Source organism: Danaus plexippus (genome assembly GCF_018135715.1).
Source record: "Danaus plexippus chromosome 13 unlocalized genomic scaffold, MEX_DaPlex mxdp_15, whole genome shotgun sequence".
Lineage (NCBI taxonomy): Eukaryota > Metazoa > Arthropoda > Insecta > Lepidoptera > Nymphalidae > Danaus > Danaus plexippus.
In genome coordinates, this window is record NW_026869849.1 from 6,089,566 (window position 1) to 6,113,110 (window position 23,545).

General features: G+C 29.8%; 3 protein-coding genes across 3 annotated transcripts in view; 2 read left to right on the top strand and 1 right to left on the bottom strand.

The window, feature by feature from the left end:
• The window catches only part of LOC116770062 (uncharacterized), a 72,531-nt gene extending 68,074 nt beyond the window's left edge, over positions 1–4,457 (bottom strand). Inside the window, exon 1 of the mRNA XM_032661406.2 lies at positions 4,003–4,457. Within this exon, the coding sequence (XP_032517297.2) occupies positions 4,003–4,237 (235 nt within the window). The 5' untranslated portion in view covers positions 4,238–4,457. The remainder of the gene's footprint in view (positions 1–4,002) is intronic.
• Positions 4,458–5,343: 886 nt separating this feature from the next.
• Positions 5,344–10,169, top strand: LOC116770064 (GTP-binding protein 128up). The gene is made up of 7 exons (XM_032661407.2): positions 5,344–5,525; positions 5,649–5,769; positions 6,262–6,437; positions 7,531–7,770; positions 8,342–8,510; positions 8,953–9,205; positions 9,640–10,169. Exons 1-7 carry the CDS (start codon positions 5,484–5,486, stop codon positions 9,740–9,742), a joined length of 1,104 nt encoding a protein of 367 aa, XP_032517298.1. The 5' UTR covers positions 5,344–5,483; the 3' UTR covers positions 9,743–10,169.
• A 1,974-nt stretch (positions 10,170–12,143) lies between these two features.
• Positions 12,144–15,383, top strand: LOC116770405 (centromere protein S-like). The gene is made up of 4 exons (XM_032661868.2): positions 12,144–12,799; positions 13,065–13,222; positions 13,392–13,458; positions 15,133–15,383. The coding sequence occupies exons 1-4, from the start codon at positions 12,725–12,727 to the stop codon at positions 15,292–15,294; spliced, it is 462 nt and encodes a 153-aa protein (XP_032517759.2). The 5' UTR covers positions 12,144–12,724; the 3' UTR covers positions 15,295–15,383.
• Positions 15,384–23,545: the final 8,162 nt, after the last annotated feature.

Below are 23,545 nucleotides of genomic sequence, written 5' to 3' on the forward strand. Positions count from 1 at the left end.
CTAAGCTTACTGGTCAATCATATACTATTACTTCTGACTTCGTAGTATTTTTGGATACATAGTATATAGCATGCTAAAACCAACAGACATGGGATTGTTATGACATTATAGTTTGATAACTACGAGAAATAGTCGAGGTTCGTTGTTGAATTCAATCATAACTGAAACGTATTTTTTCGACGGACGGACAGAATTGGTTTCAACTCACTTTTAGACAACTCGACAGTTTTAATCAACTTAAATTGAATACTTTCAGTCAAAACTACGAAAAAATAGTAATAACATCCGAAATTTCAAATTAAACTAAACTCAGCTCAAAAAACCTTTTTTATTGTAGTGATAAAAACATTTTAACTAAAAATTTGTGAACTTAAACTAAAAATATCACACTTAGCAAAAACATTTCACGTATTATCAAAAATATTGTGTATAGAGGACGAGATATCATTTTGTCATCTAATATTAATTCGGATAATAACTAACGAAGTTTTATGAGAAAAAATGTAAGGAGTTTGATATAAGAAAATAAACCTAATAATTTTTTTTATTAGTCTTCCTCCGTCATTTAATATTTACTAAATTCCAGCTTATTAGTAATAAGTCAAATCGATCTATTAATTTAAGTTTTAAACCTTTAAAAAAAGCTTCAATCGTTTTTTTTTTTGACAAAATAGATTCGTCACATTTGTATAATAAATGGACTCAACATATACAAGTATCGTTAAATGATCTCTTTGTAATATCGTATTCTCGTCAATTTATTTCAATAAATACAAACAAAGCGAAGAGCCGAGCCGATCGCGGCTATCTCTTCAAACAAATCGCTGTAATGCTTGGAAGATTCGCTTGGAATATTTGACAAATCATTTCATAATACCCATACCAACTTCGCAAAAGAAAATGTAGATGGAAATATTATAATGATACTGTTTTTTTTTTTCTACAACGCAAATAAATAAAGTCATTCTAATTTTTGTGAATCCATCTTTTTTCCTTGAAAATTTTCCAAGGGATGTCTGATACTTGGTACTATAATAAGAGGTGTGACAATGTAACAAAACATACGCCGTTAAGTACATAACATCTTCTTTAACAGACACCAAATTGACCATTTCAATCTTTGGGAGGTAAAATTTGCTGAGTCTTATTTACTTTTAATGTACGTTATATTAATTGAGATATTTCACATACAGAAATATTCAATGCTTTTATCAATTTTCTATTATTATATGTCCTTGATACATTAATAGGATTAATAATGACTAAATATTTTTATCATTCCTACCATATGCTGTGTATTAATTTACAGTAATCTTTATATGAATATATATAATGTATAATTCTTTTAAACCGCTGCCGCGCTGAGACAGATGGAGCCAGACCGTTTCCGCGACGATTATACGTTTTTAATGAGCCCACATCGTTAAAGTTATGTATGGAGTTCTCATTATTTATATATATGGTATGAGGTAACTCTCTGGCTTCATTGTTATAATTACTACGAACAAAATTTACACTTTCTGATATTGCTTTTTAATTATTATTATTTTTTTAATTATAACGATTTCCAAGCTCAAGGTTCAAGCTTTGGATTCCATCTATATGTAAATTAATTTAGATTGAGAAGGAAACAAAAAAGGGATTTTATTTTTTTCAAATATGACACCGATAAGAAAATAAAAAGTTAGAAAGCTTATAAAAAAACAGGATAGTTATGTTCCTATTACGAAAATCCGCTTTCATCAAAGCCGATTTAACGTTGGTATAGAAATATTTTATTTATTAAACATATGTAGTCCGTTAACAACTTTCAACATTGTCAAAATTATTTTATTTTCGATTCAATTCAGTCTTTACATTAATAGAACGAAACATTAAAACAAGATTATATTATAATAATCATCTTTGTTATATGACAAAAATAAGACGGTAAAAAATAGGTGTATCTTCGGATAAAAATGTAATATATATAAGTATGATTTTATTATAGTAATCTGTAGGAAATTAGCGGTAACAAATTGTAACTATTACAATATGTTACTGCTAATTTCTAAAATACTGAAAAAACAAAACGCTCGCGATACGTCACAATCTGAAACGCGTCTCACAGATGTATACCTAACTATGTTTTGTTCATAATTAATTACAATTAGCTTAACTAAATAGAATATTTAACGTAGTAATTAAAATAGTAATTCAATAAATATATCACAACCAAATCGTTTTATTAATATATGACAGATCAATTAAAATTTGATATTATTTTGTAGCCTATTTGATATCGGTTAATGGTATTGCTTTGTGGATACCAACAATGGGGGCGGTCAGCGCCATCTGTCGGTTATTAATAACTTTGAAACAAAAGTTTTCGGTTTGAAAATGGAATCTAATTACTTCCTTTCGGGCCTTTCAACGTGTTGTACGGTTTTAGAACGTGATAGTGATTCTAAGTTTTGATTAACTGTTTTACATTCAAATAAAGAAAGTTAGTATTTAATCTTTGTTAGCATTTTAGTTTCTCTTAATTTTAACACGCTTTAGATACTTAAGACACATAGAAACACAGTCTTGTTGTTTTAAACTTATGTCTTAAAAATTAAATTCATCTCTTGTAATTAAATACTTGTTACATGTAGTACTTACACTTAAAGATTTTCCTTTTTTAGTTAATTTTATCCGTTATTTTATACCTCACGAATTGTTACAATTACAGACGTTCACAAATAAAGAAATCCTTAATTATAATAATAGAAAAATGTAAAATCGTTTCATAAAAATGTTCAGTATCCAAATTGGAATTTCCAAGTTAATTACCAAAACACATTCGTACAGTAATTGGCAGCCAATAGAAAAATTGCAATATAAATTTTAAACTGAAACACCGTGACAATAATTAATATCGTTGAAAGGTCGGATTAAAGTAGCGGAACTGTTTAACAAGAACTATTGTTCCTTATTAATCTGTCTGACTTTATTACTGTAAATTGTAATTACATGATGTAAGATCTATATTTTAATTTAATCATTAAAATAAATAAAACTGTTTTCTACTTCGTAATAAAATAGCAATCCTCTATACAGGTAATTTAATAAGATCTCCAAAAATCATTATTACGTAGAGCTAGAATATTATACCATCTATTTTAGTTCTAACCATACTATCGATACTCTTTAGAGTATAATATAATCAGTTGCACGTAATTCCTATAGGTTATAACGGTGTATCATACCATTATTTGCAGAAAATTTGTTAAGGGGCCCTCCAAAATAAAATTACAAATACTTTAACTTATAAATTTGCTATTATAATAAAGCGATCAAATCACAAAGAAGCTCATCTACATATAAAAGTACAATAAAAAGTTTCTAAACCTTTTTATTACTTTTAAAAGTTACACTATCTAACATAAACTCCTTTAACTTTAAAGCGGCCATTTTCTTTGCGTGCTACTTCTATATTAACCGACGTCGCTGAATATTTTCTATATCAATTAAAAACTACATGAATACGAAATCGCAAACAGGAACACTTTTTTAACCTGTTGAGAATGGTTCAGCGGTCGTAACATAAATTCCTTCATACATTAAACATGTGTTATCGTAAAATCCAACAATGTAATGTAAAACATCGTTTTAATATTTCTTAGTGTCTTACGTTAAGGCCTTTTTCTTAATTCAATATACGAAAGATAAACGAAAAAAAAACACAATTCTACGGGTTGCACAATTTCTTCGGCCAACTTCAATTTGAATTTTGAAATAAGGCCGCGTATAAAATATTCAGGCGTCCATCTTTCCCGCGCAATCATTTATGTCGCGATACGACATCCTAAAACAACTTTGGCTGCCCAGATAATAGTAAATTGTTTATTCTTGAACGGCAAATTGAATTTTTATGGCTGACAATTTTGCAGACGTTTTAAATTTTGAATTTTTGCTTTCTTTAATGAATAAATTATATTTTCATCTATCCTATTCTTTTTTTCTACATATTATAATTACCTGTAATCGCCCATAGTTCTTTTAAACATTCTTCTCTGGAACGCTGTATGGCTGATCGCTTCTGAACCTCCGGCACCGACTCCAGATATTCGAAAAGAAATGCACCAAAAAGCACATAAACTATCACTAAAATAACCAAACCAATCTGTGAACACGCTGCCCTAATGCAACCCGTACTAAATCTACGAAGAAAAGTTGGTCTATCAAGTCCGTTCAATGATACTTCTGAAGACATTGTTCGATATTCAAAAAAATATTTTTAAATTAAGAAACCCCATAGCTAAGGCAATGTATTTAACACTTTTTCTGGAGCATTATTTCTTTAAGATTTAATCGTTCTCTTTATGGCCAGTCACCACGAAGACTTGAATTCATGATTTAACTTAATTCATGCTACACAAATGTATTTTTTAACGTCAGGTTTTATTATAGGAAGCCGATGCACAGTATAATTTATATCTGAAACAATGAAAAATACTTTTAAGTTTCTGTAAAGCAAACACTTGCCTACTTACTATTACCTACTGAAAATATTTAATAAATATGATTGCAAACACATCTAGAATAAAACTGACAATAAATTATATTATAAAGCACTACTATTGTTAATAATAATTTACGAAACAGGGTATAAAATATTACTTATAAATAATATTAAAAAATGTATATACATACCTAAATTGTGTTTTCTGGCAAAACACAATATTAGATCCCTAAATTAAAGCCGCTCAAAACATGACTAAAGTATTTGATACGAGAATAGTAAATGTTCTTAACTAACACTGAACTTATTTAAAAACATACAAGATATAAATGATCCCAAATTCTGAGTTAGTAAACTTGGTATCGTTAACTACGTAAACTTGGAAACAGCGCGGAGCGCGACATACATCCAACTGTACGAACAAGGTGTAACTGAAGCATGTTTCTAGCGTCCCCTTAACACTATCCCAGTTTTCCCACAGTTTCTTCTTCACCGACTTTGTATGATGCGCAAACCTGCGGCAAAAGCATTTCTACGTGGTTTGTTACAGATTATTGTTATTGAAATAAGAGTCCTCTGTCGATTAGCAGTTATACTTTTAGTCCTTTCAGGTAGAGCCCTCTATGATATATGTTTGAAACTACTTATTTCCGTCTATCAACAGACAGAAATGTAATGATATTTGTTTTGCAATAAAAATATATTAATACAAGGTTAAAGAGTTAATAATTTTTTTTATATAATTTAAATTACCGTAAGATGTAACAAAAATTATTAAGTTTCAAAGATGATATGTGATTACATCACTATCAAATGTCAATTGTATATCGCTGAAGTGTGAACTGTCTCCGCGCCGACTGCCAAGTTTCCAGAACCGACAGATTAAACAGCTTGACACGCTTCCTCTCTATTTCTAAGCTATAACAATAAGAATTAACAATAAAACTTATTTATTTTTATATTGAGCAAGTTATAAGTACTAGTATATTTTATAAAAATGAGTACTATATTGGAAAAAATTGCCGCTATAGAGTCTGAGGTTTGTATGAGGTTATAACTTCTTCACATAAATCTGCCTGGCATTTCAGACGTCTTCGGTTATTTAGTGTCGAATATCTGATATGTGCAGACTAATAATCAAAGTGATGCCTTCGTTTTACAGATGGCTCGAACGCAAAAAAATAAAGCAACGGCTTTGCATTTAGGGTTACTTAAAGCTCGCCTAGCTAAGCTAAGACGTGAACTTATTACACCTAAAGGTGGCGGCGGTGCCACTGGTGAAGGTAAGCTGATTAAAATAAAATTATTATCATAAAAATAATATTAACAAATTGTACTATTGTCTTTCTCTCTTATATATAATATATAATAATAAACGACAGTAAACTATAGTTTTGCAGTTAGTTAATTAGTAAAGATTAATGGAAATCTACTTTCCATTTAATTATATTAAACACTTCTAGTCAATTTAAATGTTCATACATTATGTATTCATATATATTTAGATTTACAAATATGACATAGATGATAGTTCACATGTACCTAATTATTGTTTAAAAAAAGCCTATTACATGTTAGAATATTTTATGATGTTAATTTTTCCTTAAACTACATTTAATAATATATATTTTTGTCAGTAGCTAAATAATAAATAAAAATGAAGTGGAACTTCTATATTTTCTACTTAAATACTTAACATTCCATATTAAGCTTTGTTAGAATAGAAATCATTATGTAATCAGTAAAAGATCTATTTTACCTTGTGCCTTTTTAAGGTTTCGATGTCGCAAAAACTGGTGATGCTCGTATTGGTTTTGTTGGGTTTCCATCGGTGGGAAAATCCACTCTCCTATCCAACTTGGCTGGAGTTTACTCTGAAGTAGCAGCTTATGAGTTCACAACGTTAACCACCGTCCCCGGCTGCATTAAATATAAAGGAGCTAAAATCCAGGTTGATTTAAATATTTTAATTTGAGCATATATTAATATAAATATAGACAATATATAAAAACAATAGGAAGAAAATCTTTATCCTTTCTTGTGAATAATAAAAAGTACATTAAATAAGATTTCTTGCATGCTCAATTCTATCAAATATCTTTAGAATTAAGTCCATAAATAAAGTTAAATGTCCATACATATGTAATTTCTCTATATATAAAAATGAAACTAATATATTCGGATTACTACCCATATTTTATCAAACGTCAAGCCTTACTCTATTATTCAAGTGGCTTCGGATTGGACTTTAATGATGGACACATATGAGAAGCAATATAAGATCCCAGAGGATATTTGAGCATCGGCCTCCAGACCAGACATATTTTTATATCCGCGAATTTTAAAGCGCGTTCTACTAATAGAGCTCATGGTTCCTTGGGAAACCAACATCCCCAAAGACCATGCCATCAAGGTCAACAAGTATTAGGAGCTCACTAACTCACTAAGAATATGTTCGTTGTAAATTTGTACGCGGTAGAAGTAGGAGCGAGAGGTATAACAGCCAAATCTCTCTACAACCTGCTAAAAGACTTAGGCCTGCCAAGAACTAATATCAGTTCATTCTTGGAACGTGCGTCGAAGGCAGCCCTAGCAGGTTCGTTTCATATTTGGTTAGATAGAGAGAAGAGCTTGGACAGTGAAGGTGAGCGTTTAACGCGCGTTAGATAAAACCCTTTAAACCTACACCTGGGCCCTTTAAACCTACACCTGGGTCGCAAGTCCCAGGCACTGTTGAAGCTCCTCTCCCTACAACGCGATGGACCCGGCACCCGCACGGTGGATCTATGGAATGCTGAGAGGTTTCGTCTCTTTAAAATCTTCTGTCCGTGAACATGGTTGCTGCAAAGTAACCGAAACGTAGAGAGTAGGTAGTTTTTAAAAGTAATAATATACACGTTGTAATCCAAACATATTATTTTCATTTAAATGAATACTCGCGAAAGCCTTAGATTACATTCACTTTATATATCTTTGAGTTTTATTTAATAATAGCGTAATTAATTAACTTCATGTAATAAATGTATTCTATATTCGTTTCCCAGTTGCTTGATTTGCCCGGTATCATCGAAGGTGCTAAGGATGGTAAAGGAAGAGGTCGTCAAGTCATAGCGGTTGCTCGTACGTGTAGTCTTATATTCATAGTACTTGACGTTTTGAAACCCCTTCAGCATAAGAAACTTCTAGAACACGAGTTGGAAGGATTCGGACTGAGATTAAATAAGCAACCTCCAAACATACACTTTCGAAAAAAAGACAAAGGAGGAATTAACTTGAACAACACAGTAAGTTCTTGTTGTATGCTGATATGATGAAAAGCATGTTATTTAATATCTTTGTTAATAATCTCACCTCTAGAGCAGAAATTAATATTAGTGCCTTGCTAAGACATTTAAACAGTGTGTGGTGGGATGTTCGATACATATAACCATCAAACGCCTTAACAAGACATGGCTTAACATTGTTCGGCAAAACATTGTCTTTATTATATAAAAAGGAAATTAAAACTCTAGAAATGATAATATGATATAAACCTTCATCTTAAAACTATCTAGGTAAATATTACCATACAGTAATCTGTTTGGAATTATTACATATATTGTAGATTAAGTTAAAATGACCAGATTAACTGATATATGAACTCAAAGATGAATAAGGTAAATGATATCATTTATGTTGAATAAAGTTTGTAACATAAAAGCAATGTTGAGCCAAAAAGTTGTATTAGCAGTATTTGAACCAACTACCTCCGGAATATGGTATCCTATTTGCCTTAACATTTGAGCCATCAAGACCTGACATGTCAATGAACTTTTCATTTAATAATTCATTAATAAATTCTTCATAAACTTCCAGTGTCCACAAACAGAGCTAGACTATGAAACAGTTAGAACTATTCTCTCGGAATACAAGATTCATAATGCGGATATAACTCTGAGATATGATGCGACTAGTGATGACCTTATTGATGTCATCGAAGGAAATAGAATATATGTACCATGCATTTATCTGTTGAATAAGATTGGTGAGTCTAAAGCTAACGTGTGTGACAGAAATAGAATATATATATACATATTCTATTTCTGTCTATATATATATGTGTTTGTGTGTGTTTAACATTATCAATATTATGAGATCTAAGACCATCGCGAGTATTAATTTCCATAAAACTAAAATTTTCGGATTACTACGAGTATTTTATTATTAATAAAACACGCGTAGTAATCCCAAAATATTACTTTCATTATCAATATTCTTTCCATGTTCAAGTATTTGTGTCATTTTATGTAGAATCCCAAACTATGTCACTCATAATGTAAGTTTTAAAACATTTTATTTAATAACAAATATAAAAACATCTTGGATAGTGAGACAATAACATAACAAATCTTTTAAAGAAGATTTCATTTAAACAAAATAAATATACCGTCATAACTTTTAAATTTACTAATAATTTAATTTCATAGATCAAATAAGCATAGAAGAATTAGATGTTATATACAAGATACCACACTGCGTGCCTATATCAGCTCACCATAAATGGAATTTTGATGACTTGTTGGAGAAAATGTGGGAATACTTAAAACTAATTAGGATATACACAAAGCCGAAGGGACAGCTGCCTGATTATAATGCACCTGTTGTTTTACACGCTGATCGAACTAGCGTCGAAGACTTCTGTAACAAACTGCATAGATCTATAGTTAAGGAGTTCAAATAGTAAGTTATATTTTATTAAATTACATATGTATTGTGGTGATTAGCAAGACTGAATGACAGACACTAATATAATAAAGTGATCTACCCACATTACACTCGACATAATACTACATAGCAGTTATACAACCTACTTATGTAGAAATATTTGTATAATTTTTTTTTATATTTGGTCAATATCCATAAGCTACCATTATTAATACTTTTTATAAGGATGACAAGCCTTGAAATTTGATAACAAATATGTTGTCATATATTTTATGAGATGAAGTTAAAATAAAAATAAAATCATCCAATCTGAATAACCTCTCCCATATGTCATGATAGATTCCTAACAAAATGTATAGCAGAATCTCAATAGTCATATCTTTTTGCTACACCCTGTATAATATAATATTATTATTCTTGAACTTAATCACACTATTTATGTATTTCAGTGCCTTAGTATGGGGTTCATCTGTCAAACATCAGCCGCAGAAAGTTGGCATCGAACATATCCTGGCTGACGAAGATGTTGTGCAGATCGTGAAAAAAGTCTAACCTATACCAACCTATATAACCCATATAAGTATATATGTAAATCCTATTGTTTAATAAACTCACATCTGTTTGTCTTTATTTTTATAGTTATAGATGGTAAAAGAGAACTATTTAAATATACATGTTCAAGATTCAATGTTATACAGAATTATTGGAGGTTCATAAAAAAATAATTTCGACCATAGCTTTGATTTGTATTCCATTAATAATTTTTTTTTTTAATACTCTGAATATTTTTTTAAGAGCAATAAATGATGCACAATAAAAAAAAATATTGTTTTCCCTCACATAATGATTTGGTTATATACAAGCAACGAAACTATATGCATATGTATATACAAATGTATTTTTATTATTAAATAGGTACAGTAAGATAACGCGTGGTTCATTACAGTGTTACGTAATAAAAGATTTTGTTTTATACAAATGTTTTTTGTAATTATTCCAATTCTAAGGAGTAAGAAAACTGACAGTATAAGAAAGCATTCTTAAGGATACATTTTAAAGTATGTATATGGTGTCATAAAGCATTCTTGTAATACAATGGAAAAAATATAAGGCTTTTAAGGACATTAATATTTAATAATTTAAATTTAATAGTTTAATTGACCGAGTAATGAAAAAGATTTTATGCCTTAATCAAATACAGCCTTATTTTTCATGAATACAATAACATTAGAAAGTTATCTACATATTAAAAATAATAATTAAATCGAGATAATACATTATGACAGACAGACATATCTATTAAACTTATACATTATTTTGCATTGGGGCTTAAAAATTATAATGAAAAAGTATGCACATCTGTAATTGATACCTTAACAAAAGAAAGAAAAGTAATAATACCTTAACAAAAGAAAGAAAAGTATTAATACCTTAACATAAGTAAAGAATTAATACCTTAACATTAAAAATTTTCACATTGTAATGAGTTTAATTTGTTTTTAATTACCTTCCAAATACTATGCAAAATATTAAGTTCTCTAGAAAATGTGGAATATATGTATATATTACTTATGAAACGAAAAATATAATATTATTATTCATAAAATAAATTAATTTTGATTTAAAAAAAGTATTCATGTGAAAAGGAATGAGAATGTGATTGTTCATAACATTATAATGGTAATGTAATGTAGGTTACATGAAAATATTGCTGTTGTAAAAAAAAAATCTATCCGCCAGCAAATAATCACATGTCTTGTTCAGATCGAGTAAACTTTTTTTATTATAAATTCAAAAAAGATTTTAAAATACTTTGACACAGTTACTGATATAATTTTTGTTTTAGGATAACTTCGAAAATTCGTTGTTTTGTTTGAAACTGTATTGTAATTTAAAGTTCTTATCTCAATAGTATGGAGGTAGCTTATTTATCCATGATGGTTTTCATACACTATAGAGTAATTATACCTTAAATAGCAATATGATTTTTCTCACCCTACAGACAGAGACGAAACTTCTTAGCATACAATGGATTCACCGTGAGGGAGCCGGGTCCATCGCGTTGCAGAGTGAGGTTGAGCTTCAAGCTGTAGGTTTAGGGAACCCCTATCTAGAACGCGTTAAACGCTCACCTCCCTCGTCCACGCTCCGCTCCCTACCTATCCAAATTTGAAAACAGCCTACTAGGGCTGCCTTCGAAGTACGGTCCAAGAAAGAAATGAAGTTAGTTCTGGACAGGCCTAAGTATTTTAGTAGGTTGTAGAGAGATTTAGCTATTATACCTCTCGCCCTCACTTCTACCACGTACAAATCTACAACGAACATATTCCAAGTGAGCTCTTAATACATATTGACCTTGATGGCATAATCTTTGCGGATGTTAGCTTCCCAAGGAACCGTAAGCTCTATTTTCACAACGCGCTTTAAAATTCCCGCAATTGTAACGGAATATGTATAAAAAACTTTGACGTAATTAAGTTAAACTCATAAAAATACTTCTAAATTATAATTATCTACATAAATGTGTTTTAAGATCAAAATGCGCCTAAATTTTTTAGAGGTTTATGTATAGTAAAACTAGGGTGATAATTGTAAAACCACCAAATATTGTTTTTTTTACTTTTACATGATATCAGTCGCGGACATGATTAACTATAATCCGTTAAAACCCGAATATATTTTATTTTGCTGTTAGGTACTATAAAACTTAAACACAAAGAAATAATGTTTTTCTTATGTAATATAATCTATGGAATACACAAAATTATCTATAATATCTAGATACTTTTGACCGCTGTCAATTGTGACACGTCTAAGTGTGATTGGTTGCACTTGTCTTTACCAACTGGCAATAATGAATAAACTTTGTTTTATTCTATTAAGTAAAGCGGTTCATGAAATATTATTAATTTTAATCTGTTATGTATGTACCATCCTTCACAACATATAAGATTATATTCTATGGATAATAATTATTGTTCAACTTGACAAAACAGAAATATTAGATATATATAAATAATTAACAATCTCTTTGGAGTGAAGAGTGGTTGACGCGTAAAGGGAATCTGTGATAATTATGATTTAATAGATAGATCTTATATCATTTAATTTAGTAATGTGCTAAGAATTGTTTAAAACTAATTTACAAAGTATTATAACGTATTGTTTTATTCAAGGTTTGATAATAATTGAATAAAGAAAAAGAATAAGGATTTCGGTTAAAAGTATTGGATTGGATTATATAACCGAAAGTTAAATATCAAATAATAGTTTGGTCTTTAAATACAAATTATATTGCTGTCTTAATATTATAAAACAAAATACACGTTCACGGTAAACCACCAACGGCTAACGTTTACTTGACTTAACCATAGACAAATAGCTTTTCGTATAAGTATACTGTAATCTGTATAGCCATACTGTTTATATAATAAAAATACTGGGTGTATTCATATCTTCAAAACTTAGGTTATGTTTTGTTATTTTGTTGTTATGATCACAAACCTGTTGTTAACGCGTTTGTTTATTTGTTGAATGCTTTATAATTTGTGTCAAAGCTTAAAAAGGTCATGTAAAATGACTACATATGAAGAATTAACGGCCGATAAGGTAAGTTTATTACTGTTATATTATTTTTAAGTCACGATATTATTTGTACGTAACATACTATCGACGCTCTTTATTTATTTTTAACTCAAATATCATAATTATAATTCTCATTAAGTACATATCTGGTTATTTGATATTTTATAAACATTAGAAGATAAAATATTTTCTTTGTTTTCTTTGACATCTATAAACTTCTTCCTAAACTATTGGTGATAGTGATTACAATCTGTGATAACAGATGGCGGTATTATTAATTTTGTTTCAGAAAGTAAGAGTCGCGCTTCACAGAGACGTCAACAAGATATGTACAGACACATGCCACTACAACGGTTTCTCTATAAACTCAGGACCAATGGCCATAGTAGCAGGACTTGTTTATAAGAAATTGATAACATATGGATTAGATTTGGAGGCGTTTGCTAAGTACTCGATATATTGAATATAAAATAAATTACATAAATACATGTCATTATCGTATAAGATCATATATAAATAATTATCGTATACAATGAACGCATAAGGATAATATCAAGACCATATCTTAAGTCTAGTAGAAAAAATCTTAAAAAAAGTTTTTTTTTCTTTACCACAGACACGCATCACGCTCCACAATAACCACAGACGATGTTAAACTTCTAGTGAGACGGAACCCATCACTGGTTTGTATTATATTAATTGAAACCAAATTTAATAACATCGCATAAACTTAAATCTCTACTTATTATTTATATAAAAAATCCCTTATGTATATAACATTATTTTACTTATATTAAACATTTAAATACGATTCTCTCGATTTAAATAAAACAGCTGACTTAGCAATGTTAGCGCCGCAATACATACAGAGCGTTTGCAGTTTTATGTTTCTCAAATATTTTTGTTTAACTTTTATATTATGTACTTTAATTGAATGAGGTCGGAAGTTTAGAAAATGGTTGTTGGGATTGAGTTGCTATAATATGTATAAAAAATATATTTGTTGTATAATTAATAAAATATATTAATTGTATTCATAATTTTATATATGTATATGTTTTTATGTATTTGTATAAAACACATATATTTTTTGGAACTAAAATGAAACTGTGTTTTTTGGATAAATTATGCGAATTTATTATTTTATATTTTCCCGTAGTTTGATTACCTTATAGAGTTTAAAGCGACCGTGATCATGGACAGACGAGATGAAAGTGTCCGTCTGTAAGTTTTTTATTTGTCATCTGCCGCCAATGATTTCTTAAATTTCTTGCTCACTCTTCTGGATCCACGCAGAATGTCCTAACTTGTGTCTCGCGTTGTGGTCACAGTCATGAGGTTATATATTTTTGATGAGGGTATCCAGATATCACATAATTGCCAGTCATCGTCGCTATTGAATTCGGGATGTTTTTATAATTTCGATAGCTTCACGGATTAATCACGGTATGAACCTGTTTTCACGAACGAAGATCTCTGGTTTGTAAAACCGAATTTAGTTCCTTTTTTGTCCATTGTGTTTGCACACACTGCTGACTTCGACGCTCGCCTGTTTTTAATGTCCGAGATGTGTTCCTTCACCCTCGTACCGATGCTCCTCTCTGTTTGTCCAATATATGATAAGCATCAGTCACAATCGAGTTTGTATACACCCGCTTGTTGCAAAGGAATGGTACTATTGATATCTCAAGAATTGGCTCACTTTCTTATGTGGTTTGAAAAACTTGGCTTGATTGAAACCTTCTTCAAGATGTTGCCTATTCTGTCCGTAACTCCCTTCACATATGGTACTATCTACATACCGTTTATATATAAAGGGTTTATTTGGTAGGAGTTTAAGGGGAAGGTTGGTATGGGTTACTTAAAATCTATAAACAAAATGTTTCCTCACAACAAAATAAAAAATGCGCGAAGTATATTCGAAAAACATTGTTTCATTATAATTGGTACTCTCTATAGTCTTTTTACGATTATAACACAAAAAAGCTTTATTTCTTTTTAACTCAGTATATGAAACTTTCATTTGAGTACCATTCATATAACATTTTATTTGGCACAATCACATGTTTAACCGTAGTCACTATAATAACCAACCATATATTACAGTACGAATCTCTTTTAATAGCAATTTTAATTTAAATTCGATTCTGAATCCCTAACTAGCGAGGTTATGAATCTTGTTATTTATGCAATCGCTATTTTCAAGTTAAAATGATATGCTTAATTGATATACGTTCCCAACTCAGCACGTAACTAATCGTTCATCTGTATTCTGTAATGTTTGTTATTTATAGATTTTATGTAATTAACCGATAAATTCTATAAATGTTATGTATGCATTTTATTATGATTCGCAGCTGAAACTCGTCCGTTCGAAATCCAAAATCGCCCAAGTACAGAAGCGACGAATTTCAACGCCGAATTCGAAATTGGAATCTAAACAAAAGAAGCCAAAAGTAAATCAAATGGAAATAGAAAGAAATTATAATCCGAGCTTACCTTCGACGTCTAACGGCTGAAATAATTCACGTAGTGCTTAAGTGTTATTATTACTTGTCTTAAAATATGTTTGATATAATCTGAATAAAATATTTTTTATTTTTGTCTATGGCTGTCTTTATTTTACAAATTATTGGGACAAAGAAATCGATTTGTGGTAGTATATTAAAACGTTTGTCTGGTTGATATTAGTTTCTGAACTTTACTTATTTTTCCGAATCTATAGTGGACGTAACAAAAGTGACAGCAAACCACGAAGGCGCGCCCAAAAAACTCGTTACACGAAACACAATTACCGTTGCACTGAGCCAACCGTGGAATTGCTTTTAGGTAACAAATTCAACACAAGAACTAAGTTCTATTCAGAAATACTTCAACAATTGTTTACGGGCGCCATTTATGAAATGTTTGTTTGATGTTATCGTTTGAATTGTAAGATTAGCAGTTTTAAATCTAATGTACTAATGCTTTTGTTAGGTTACTTTAAATTTTGTTTTCTCTCCATGGACAGGCAGATCACCACGAACATAACACAGGAACAGTTTGTAGACATATATGAAATAAAAAAAAATCTATATATTGTTTTCGTACTAACTGAAGCTGTGGATAATAAATACTTCGATAGGACCTCGCCACCTTTACTTATGGGTGCGTATATTATTGTAGTATTATTGATATTAGAAGAGTGATTAAATGGAATCTTTCAGGTATACAAGACGTAAAGCAACAATCAAAATGTTTTTTTTCTAGGAAATATTTATTTAACGAGAGTAGGTCATTACCTGTTTGCCCAGTGTTTTTCATTTTGCTTATGAATTGTAATATCATATTTGCTGTTCCTTTTTTTTATTTTTTTCTGTATCCAATGTCTAGACTGAACAGCATCAGAAATAACTTGGTGCTCAAACTAATGTCGTAACAAACATAAAACTAGAGAAAAAGTATACATATTTGAAATCTTGCATGTGATATTATCTGAAACTAGTGAAAAAAATACTAGACAAAGTGTCCTCTCCACTCACTGTGCAGGATAGTTAATTACTTTTATAACGACGGTTAGAGCATAATGAGATTTTTGCAATTCAACAGTAGCACATTACGGGGTTGATGTTTGTCAACAACGCCCCCCTCCACCCCCGAAACCTCTTCCCCGGGGGGTAGTTATTAGGTAACTCTGTTAATGAATTTCATAAACCGTACGTAGCATATTTTTTTTTTATTTTTAACGACGTTTTAACTTGACCGGCTAGCACTACGAAATAAGCGACCATTAGCGAAAAAAATATGTCGAAGTAACTGACATTTACAGCCCCGAAAAATGATTCAATAACAATTCATTCACATCATTTGTAATTAATAACATATGGTTCACTGGTGTAACATAATCATTCTAGAATAAATCTCCCACACTAACCTACTTTCATCAGCTTTACATAAATATTGCATTATCAGTTTTAGTACTGGGTAGGGTATATTGCCTGCTATTAATCGATTTCGAATTAATTTAACTATAATTCTACATTTTTATAAAATGTAATGGCGTTTTTATAAATCCATTGACAACAAAATCTCGAGTAATACTAACTCGTAGATCAAGGACACACTTTTTGGCTGATAAAATTATAAAATAAATTATTTCTAAGTAAAAGAATTTATCATGTGTTGCATATTTACATCGTTTCTTCGACATTTATTTAATAAAACGTCAGTAAAATATATGCCAGTTAAATTAATTACATTTTTTTTTTAATTGTCAATTGATATATACATACGAGTATAGATAACATATATAATATTTTAAAAATATCTTCCATAACCTTACTAAAAAAAAGTAATGTTTTCATTTGTGTATATAATTTTAACATTTATAAACATATAACTTATAAATGAATACAAAATCCATTCTTGTATTAAAATAGAGTTTCGTTTTGCACCGTTCAATTCTATAATTACAAATGGTCATGATATCAATGAATATTCAAGGGTTCTGATGTACTTACAGATATACGAATCTGAATTATTTTATGAATATTATTTTATCAATATTCACTCTACTATTTATATCGAGGTTTACTTTGAACTTAAATCTGGCAACACTTGAATGGTTTTATTAATTTTTAAATAGTTTTTAATCTTCTCTATTTGTTAGCAGAAAAATTAGAATCTATTAGTAAACAACATATTTAAATAAATTAATATACGTATATAATTCTGAGAAAAACATTTAGTTTAGCTGTATAAAGTATCATAGTATCATAGACTACTAATAAATATCATAGTATATCCATGCTAAATATTTAATCTGTGCAACTTTATACCTTTTTGACAACTTCAAATCAAAGTCCGAGTTCATCGTGGACTATCAATTAAAGTTTCACGATAATAGACAAATAAGAAGTAAAACTGGTAGTATTCTGTATGCTATGCTATGCTATGATCTAGACTTTAGACTATACTCCGTGCGGCGATAGGCCTGCGGTGCTCATTAAAATATGTAAATGTTGCTCAGACATTACGCAGATAGGTGCTTCTGACTTATTGACTGGACCACGTTATGCAACACGTCACCGAAACTATCAAATAACTGAAGTATAATTGTATTTATTATAAATATTTTTGTATAATGTAGAATTTATTTGGTTTTATCACTTTTTAGCATGATATATATTAACGCTTTGAAGTAATTGAAATTTATTTTAAATACCTGCTTTTTGGTTTTTTAATATTTTTCTGCTTAATTCATAAGATGTTATGATAGCTTTGTATGAGGTAATAATTTTATTGCGATGCTAGTTTCCTATAATCACATTTGATTGACAATACTGTTTTTTTTTGTATGAAGCTCATTCATAATTTTATATAATACTTATATGATAATGCATAGAGCGGTCCTTACATAGCGAACGCATTACTTCGCGGGGCACCTACCGCGCGCTACTATTAGTATCATTACAAATGTCGCTACTACCGCGTGTCCGTCTGCGAGCTACCGTTTCTTATTAATAAGGAACCTGGCACTATGGATACAGATTTTCATTTGTTTTTATAAAATTTAATACACTTGTTAGTGTCCACGTTAAAAATTGAAAGAATACATTGATATATTGATTCAATAATATATGGATTTCAGCTAGGAAATAGTGTGTATGTATTATGAATGTTTGTGAACTATTTCTTTAGTACATAATATATTAGATCTACGTTTGTTGTATTAACATATAACTTATATTATGTAAAGAAGCCGTCTCCTGCTATATCCCGCGGTTCGTTACTCCGAAGCAAGTGTTGTTTTGTTCTGTCCTCGTCATTACGTACCTTTCAGCTCATTACAGTTACTGGCAACAGATCACTCGCTTAATTTGTGCATTTCCGATCCAAAGATATTCAAATTTCAACCCTAATGACGCACGGGAAATGTTAATAAAATGTTAATGCGACCAAAGCGGTTGTTTCGTCTCAATAAGTGACAGATTTGCTTGACAGACAGACCTTGTTTGCGATGTATGAATAAGTTGCAATCGTTTTTTTGTCTATTCTATTATTTATGAAGCTTTGTCTGGATCAAACGTTGTTGTGGACATGAAGCGTCCCACGTTCGTAAGCAGAGATTAAGGCTAAGATTGTTTCACGGGGACAACAGAACTTAGTATTGTAATGGGAATCATTTTCCATTGTACAATAAATTATTACAATTATTATTTTTCTTAGCTATGCAATAATTACAACAATGAGAGCACTATATTTTGATTAGAGGACACTTTCACAATAAAGATAATTGCGACCAAACATAAAACAGCTTTCAACATCTTGAGCAATGAGTTGTTTTTAAATGGAAGTAACGTTCAACTAATTAATAGTAGAATGTCTTAGGAATATTGATAGCACATTTGAATGGAAATGAAATAGGAAACTTTAAACTTAACAATTTGTATATTAAACTTATATTTGAACATTATATATATCAGTTATCTATTATTTAATATTCTTAGTCATTTAAAACAAACATAACTCGATGTTGTGATACAAATAACTTAATTCATTGTAACCAAACCATTAGATGGTTTACAGTGTGTTATTATTAATTTTCTGCTTTTAAATATGTTTGAAAAAATTATAAAACTAAAAACACTTCGATATTTTATAAAGTCACTATATATGTATATATACTCTTACTACTTACTCTTACTACTATACTACTATTACTCTTTATCTTATATATCTTATAAATATATAAGATAAAGAGTAATGTTATTATTTCTTTCTTTAAATTGATTCAAATTACTTTATTAGCTTCTCAGCTTAACTTAATCGTAATATCTTGCGACAGATCTGATTTGAATAGAAAGATATTTTGTTTGTTAAATTTTATTACGAAAGTTTTGTTATATAGTTTACTGAATGAAACATAAAAATTAATATTTTTTTTCTTTATTAATTTAGACCCAGGTCGTCTTTAGCGGCCTGTATCAATCTTATATGTAATATTATATCCTAATTATTTTAGTAAATATTTAAAATATTAAAAGCAAAAGTATTTAAGACTTGGATTTATACAACGATGTAATGTTTTTTTTACCTATTTGTATATCAGAATTGATAATAATAGAATATATATATTTTTATAAGGTTATTAGTTTCACATTTTTATTCCGTGAAAACGATTGATACGAAGTCTACGTTTAGAAACAATGGCTAAACAAAAAAAAACACATTAAGTAGTCTACGTGAGTATATATAAAAAATCTGTAAAGAATAAAATTTTATACTGTCATAGCTTTAAAACTTTTCTAAAAGTCTACATGCTCATCAATTAATTCCCATTTAAAATAAACGTATTTTTTTCATAAACCACTTAAAAAATAATCGTTCGGCGTAAAAAAATATACATTTTATTGTAAAATTTTAAAACATTCGTTATTATATTAAAGCTGTATTGAATTAAAAACGTATTACGTCGTCGCTGTAAGTAGCCATCTATTAAATACGATTCAATAGTCGCCGACTGTTGTTGACATTTTTGGTTATGGACTTAATTATTTACAATATATGAAAAACTTTTGCACTTCTGAATAAATTTAAAACATTACACGTGACATATTTACAACGAGCTATTTGAAATATTAAGTTCTATTACGATTTGCTTTGCGTCGTGTTAACAATAACAGACTGTGATACAGACGCATCTAATGTAGGGATAGATGTAACGTAATATATTTTTGTTCATCAAATACAAAAACGATACAAATTAAATGTACGCTCACAAAATAAACGCCGGCCGACGAAACTACGCTGAAACATAAACATCATGATATTGAAATGAATAATTGTTATTTTATTTTTCAATTGTCAGTGCGGTCCGAGCGGGACGGCTGCCCAAGAATTAATAACGTAGGTACACAGTTCAAACCGCGACAATCTGCGCTCTTTTTGAGTGGGCATTTTTGTTTTTTTTTTTCCTATTCACTGACGATAGTTTTTTGCGGTCGATGACCACTACCCTTTATGACTACACTGGATGCTTTTAATAGGCTTCGACAGGTTCGGTGTGTGGATGAAAAGATATTTTTTGTCCTTTTTTTTCTATTTATTTATTTGTCAAATTAATTGAAAATTATTTCATTTGATTTTCATCGTCACAAATTAATTCAAATTACACAAAGACTGTTATTCCGTTCCGAACAAGTTATAAGATAATAATTTTGATTAACTTAAAAGTACTTTCATATTTAAGACGGGAAAGATTCTACGAATCGACTCTTTAGTTTGTGTTTGACTCATTCATTACAAATGTAACTCCAAATAAAGATAATATTACGTTTATAATTGATGGAGAATAACTTAATGGCATCGTAAATCAAATCGAAACATATTGGGAAGCAAAAATTTTCGATCAAATGTGGTCGGCGTGATATGCAAATGCATCGAAAATAAACGCTTAGTCCATTCGATAATCAATTCTTTAACATATATGCATTTCCGATGTTCGTCAGTTTGTCACTTACCGACCCTTGTGGGGTATGAATTTATTCGTAGCCCGCACTGTTCGCCAAGGACGAGTTGTAACCTAAACATGGACAGTATTGCTTTATTGCGTTTATTGTTTCGTGAAAATAATCTCAAGGAAGAAACAAAGAACAAATATCTTAAGAATTTTTTAAACTCATCACCACACATGATTCTAGCTATTAGTTTAATGAATATAAGCCTTATTTTGCAAAAAATTAGATACAAATTACATTGCATAGCCATGAAACGGTAAGTAGCAACGGAGGGTAACGCGGAGACTACATCAGCAACATTGCCGTTTATTTTGACTTTCAATTTATTTCTGGCATCTGATCGCGGTTGAGGTGTATTAATGCGATATAACGTTTAATTTTTAATGGACGTCCGATACAACCTCCTCGCGAACAATTGCGGTAACAGTATTGAATGAAAATCGAAATCGGAGAGCTCTACGAGATAAAAATATAAATATTTATACATATAATTTTTTTACAGCCGCTGCTCTGGTTGTGTAAGCGTTTATATTACGAATGTTCACTGCGAAAGGAGAATCAGGAATTGGTGTTGTTTAAAAGGTTTCACATATTTAAATTATATTCTGTTATATTTTCAGCGATGCGTTTATCTGGAATGGTGAGCAGGAGTTTTATCTATATAAAATAATTAACATCTACACGGGCCGGGAATTATCATCGGACACGTATATTAACTTAGCTATTAACATATTTAATGATGTTGCAAATGGATACCATACAAACAATATTTTTGAATGGCAGGTAAATGTCCATTACGAGATAACGGCTTTAATATAGAACAGTATATAGGAAAAAAAAAAAATATTTTCACATATCACATTATTTAATTATTATTTTTTTGCTTTAAAATTTAAATAGGAGAAAGTATATATGTTAGAATTTTATATGATTCTTAAAAAAATCATATTTTATACATGTTCTGAAACTAAAATTTCTCTACAATTCTCAGTTGACTGAAACACGTATTGTGAATTGATTTAAATGTGTTCAAAGTTCAATTTAACATATCATAAAGCTATGTAAATAATAATGACAATGATATATGAAATTTAATTTTGTAACACATGAGTAAAAGGAATGCGGGCTCGGTAGGTAATGGGATAAGTTGTATTAATTACGTTACGTTATATAATTATAATGCTATCGACTCCCGCTACCAAGGGGCGAGTCGCTGAGAAGTATTAAGTGCATTACCATACGTAATTACGAGCTTATCGGCCGCTTAATTGCACTGAGAGATCACCTGAATATAGGATTGTTCGCGAACACTTTTAAATATTATGTTAAGTGAGAGAAAATTTAATTATTAGTATTATATTTTGATGTTAACTAGTCTTGTGTACTCTAACAAAGAATGAAAAGGATTATTTTTTAAATGTAGATTTTTTTTTTATATTAAAGGATAGATATTTTCTTCTCTTGTGCAATATCTTAACACGATTCCTTTATCAAAAGTGTTACTTGTAGAGATCTGTATCAACAAAAAAGATATCCTTTGTGCATATTTTTTTTTTTATAATATTATCGTTTTTAATTTACGTTACGTTAAAAAGTAAAGAAATAAATAAACAATGACTATACTTATACAGACTTAAAACATAATAGAGCTAAATAAAGATTACGATACTTTTATAAAAAATATAAATATAGATAATTTGAGTGATATATTTAGTCTTTATCGTCATTACAATACCTCTATAAAGTAGTAAAGTACTATAATATATTGATCTTTATTCAAAAACAGCTTCAACAATTTACATAGTTACGATGTGACGGTTCTATAAATAAGTGAATTATAATGTGCCATTTAATTTCTGCCATAAATATACGTCTACGATCAGCGCGCACGCACGGACTTGACCGTGTTAAATCTTATATTGCTTATGTGTATCAACATATTTATAATAATAATAATAATGTTATTGGATACTATGTACGTATATTATGTTATATCGATTGCTACGATCAAACAAGTTTACCTGTTTCATAATAGTTCTTAATGAAATAGTTGATGTGGAACAAAACGCGTGTGCTCTATAAAGGTTAGGTCACAATACTTTATAAGGATATATTCACATTGGCTTTTAACCTAACTTATCTATCAATAAACTAACATGTCAGTGTGTTGAAATCCTAATCCAACTCTGCTATGTAAGAGCAAGCTAGAAATCTATGCCTAGAGGGGTAGACGAAAATTATTGGGGTGGGGGTGTGTGGTGGTGTTGGGGGT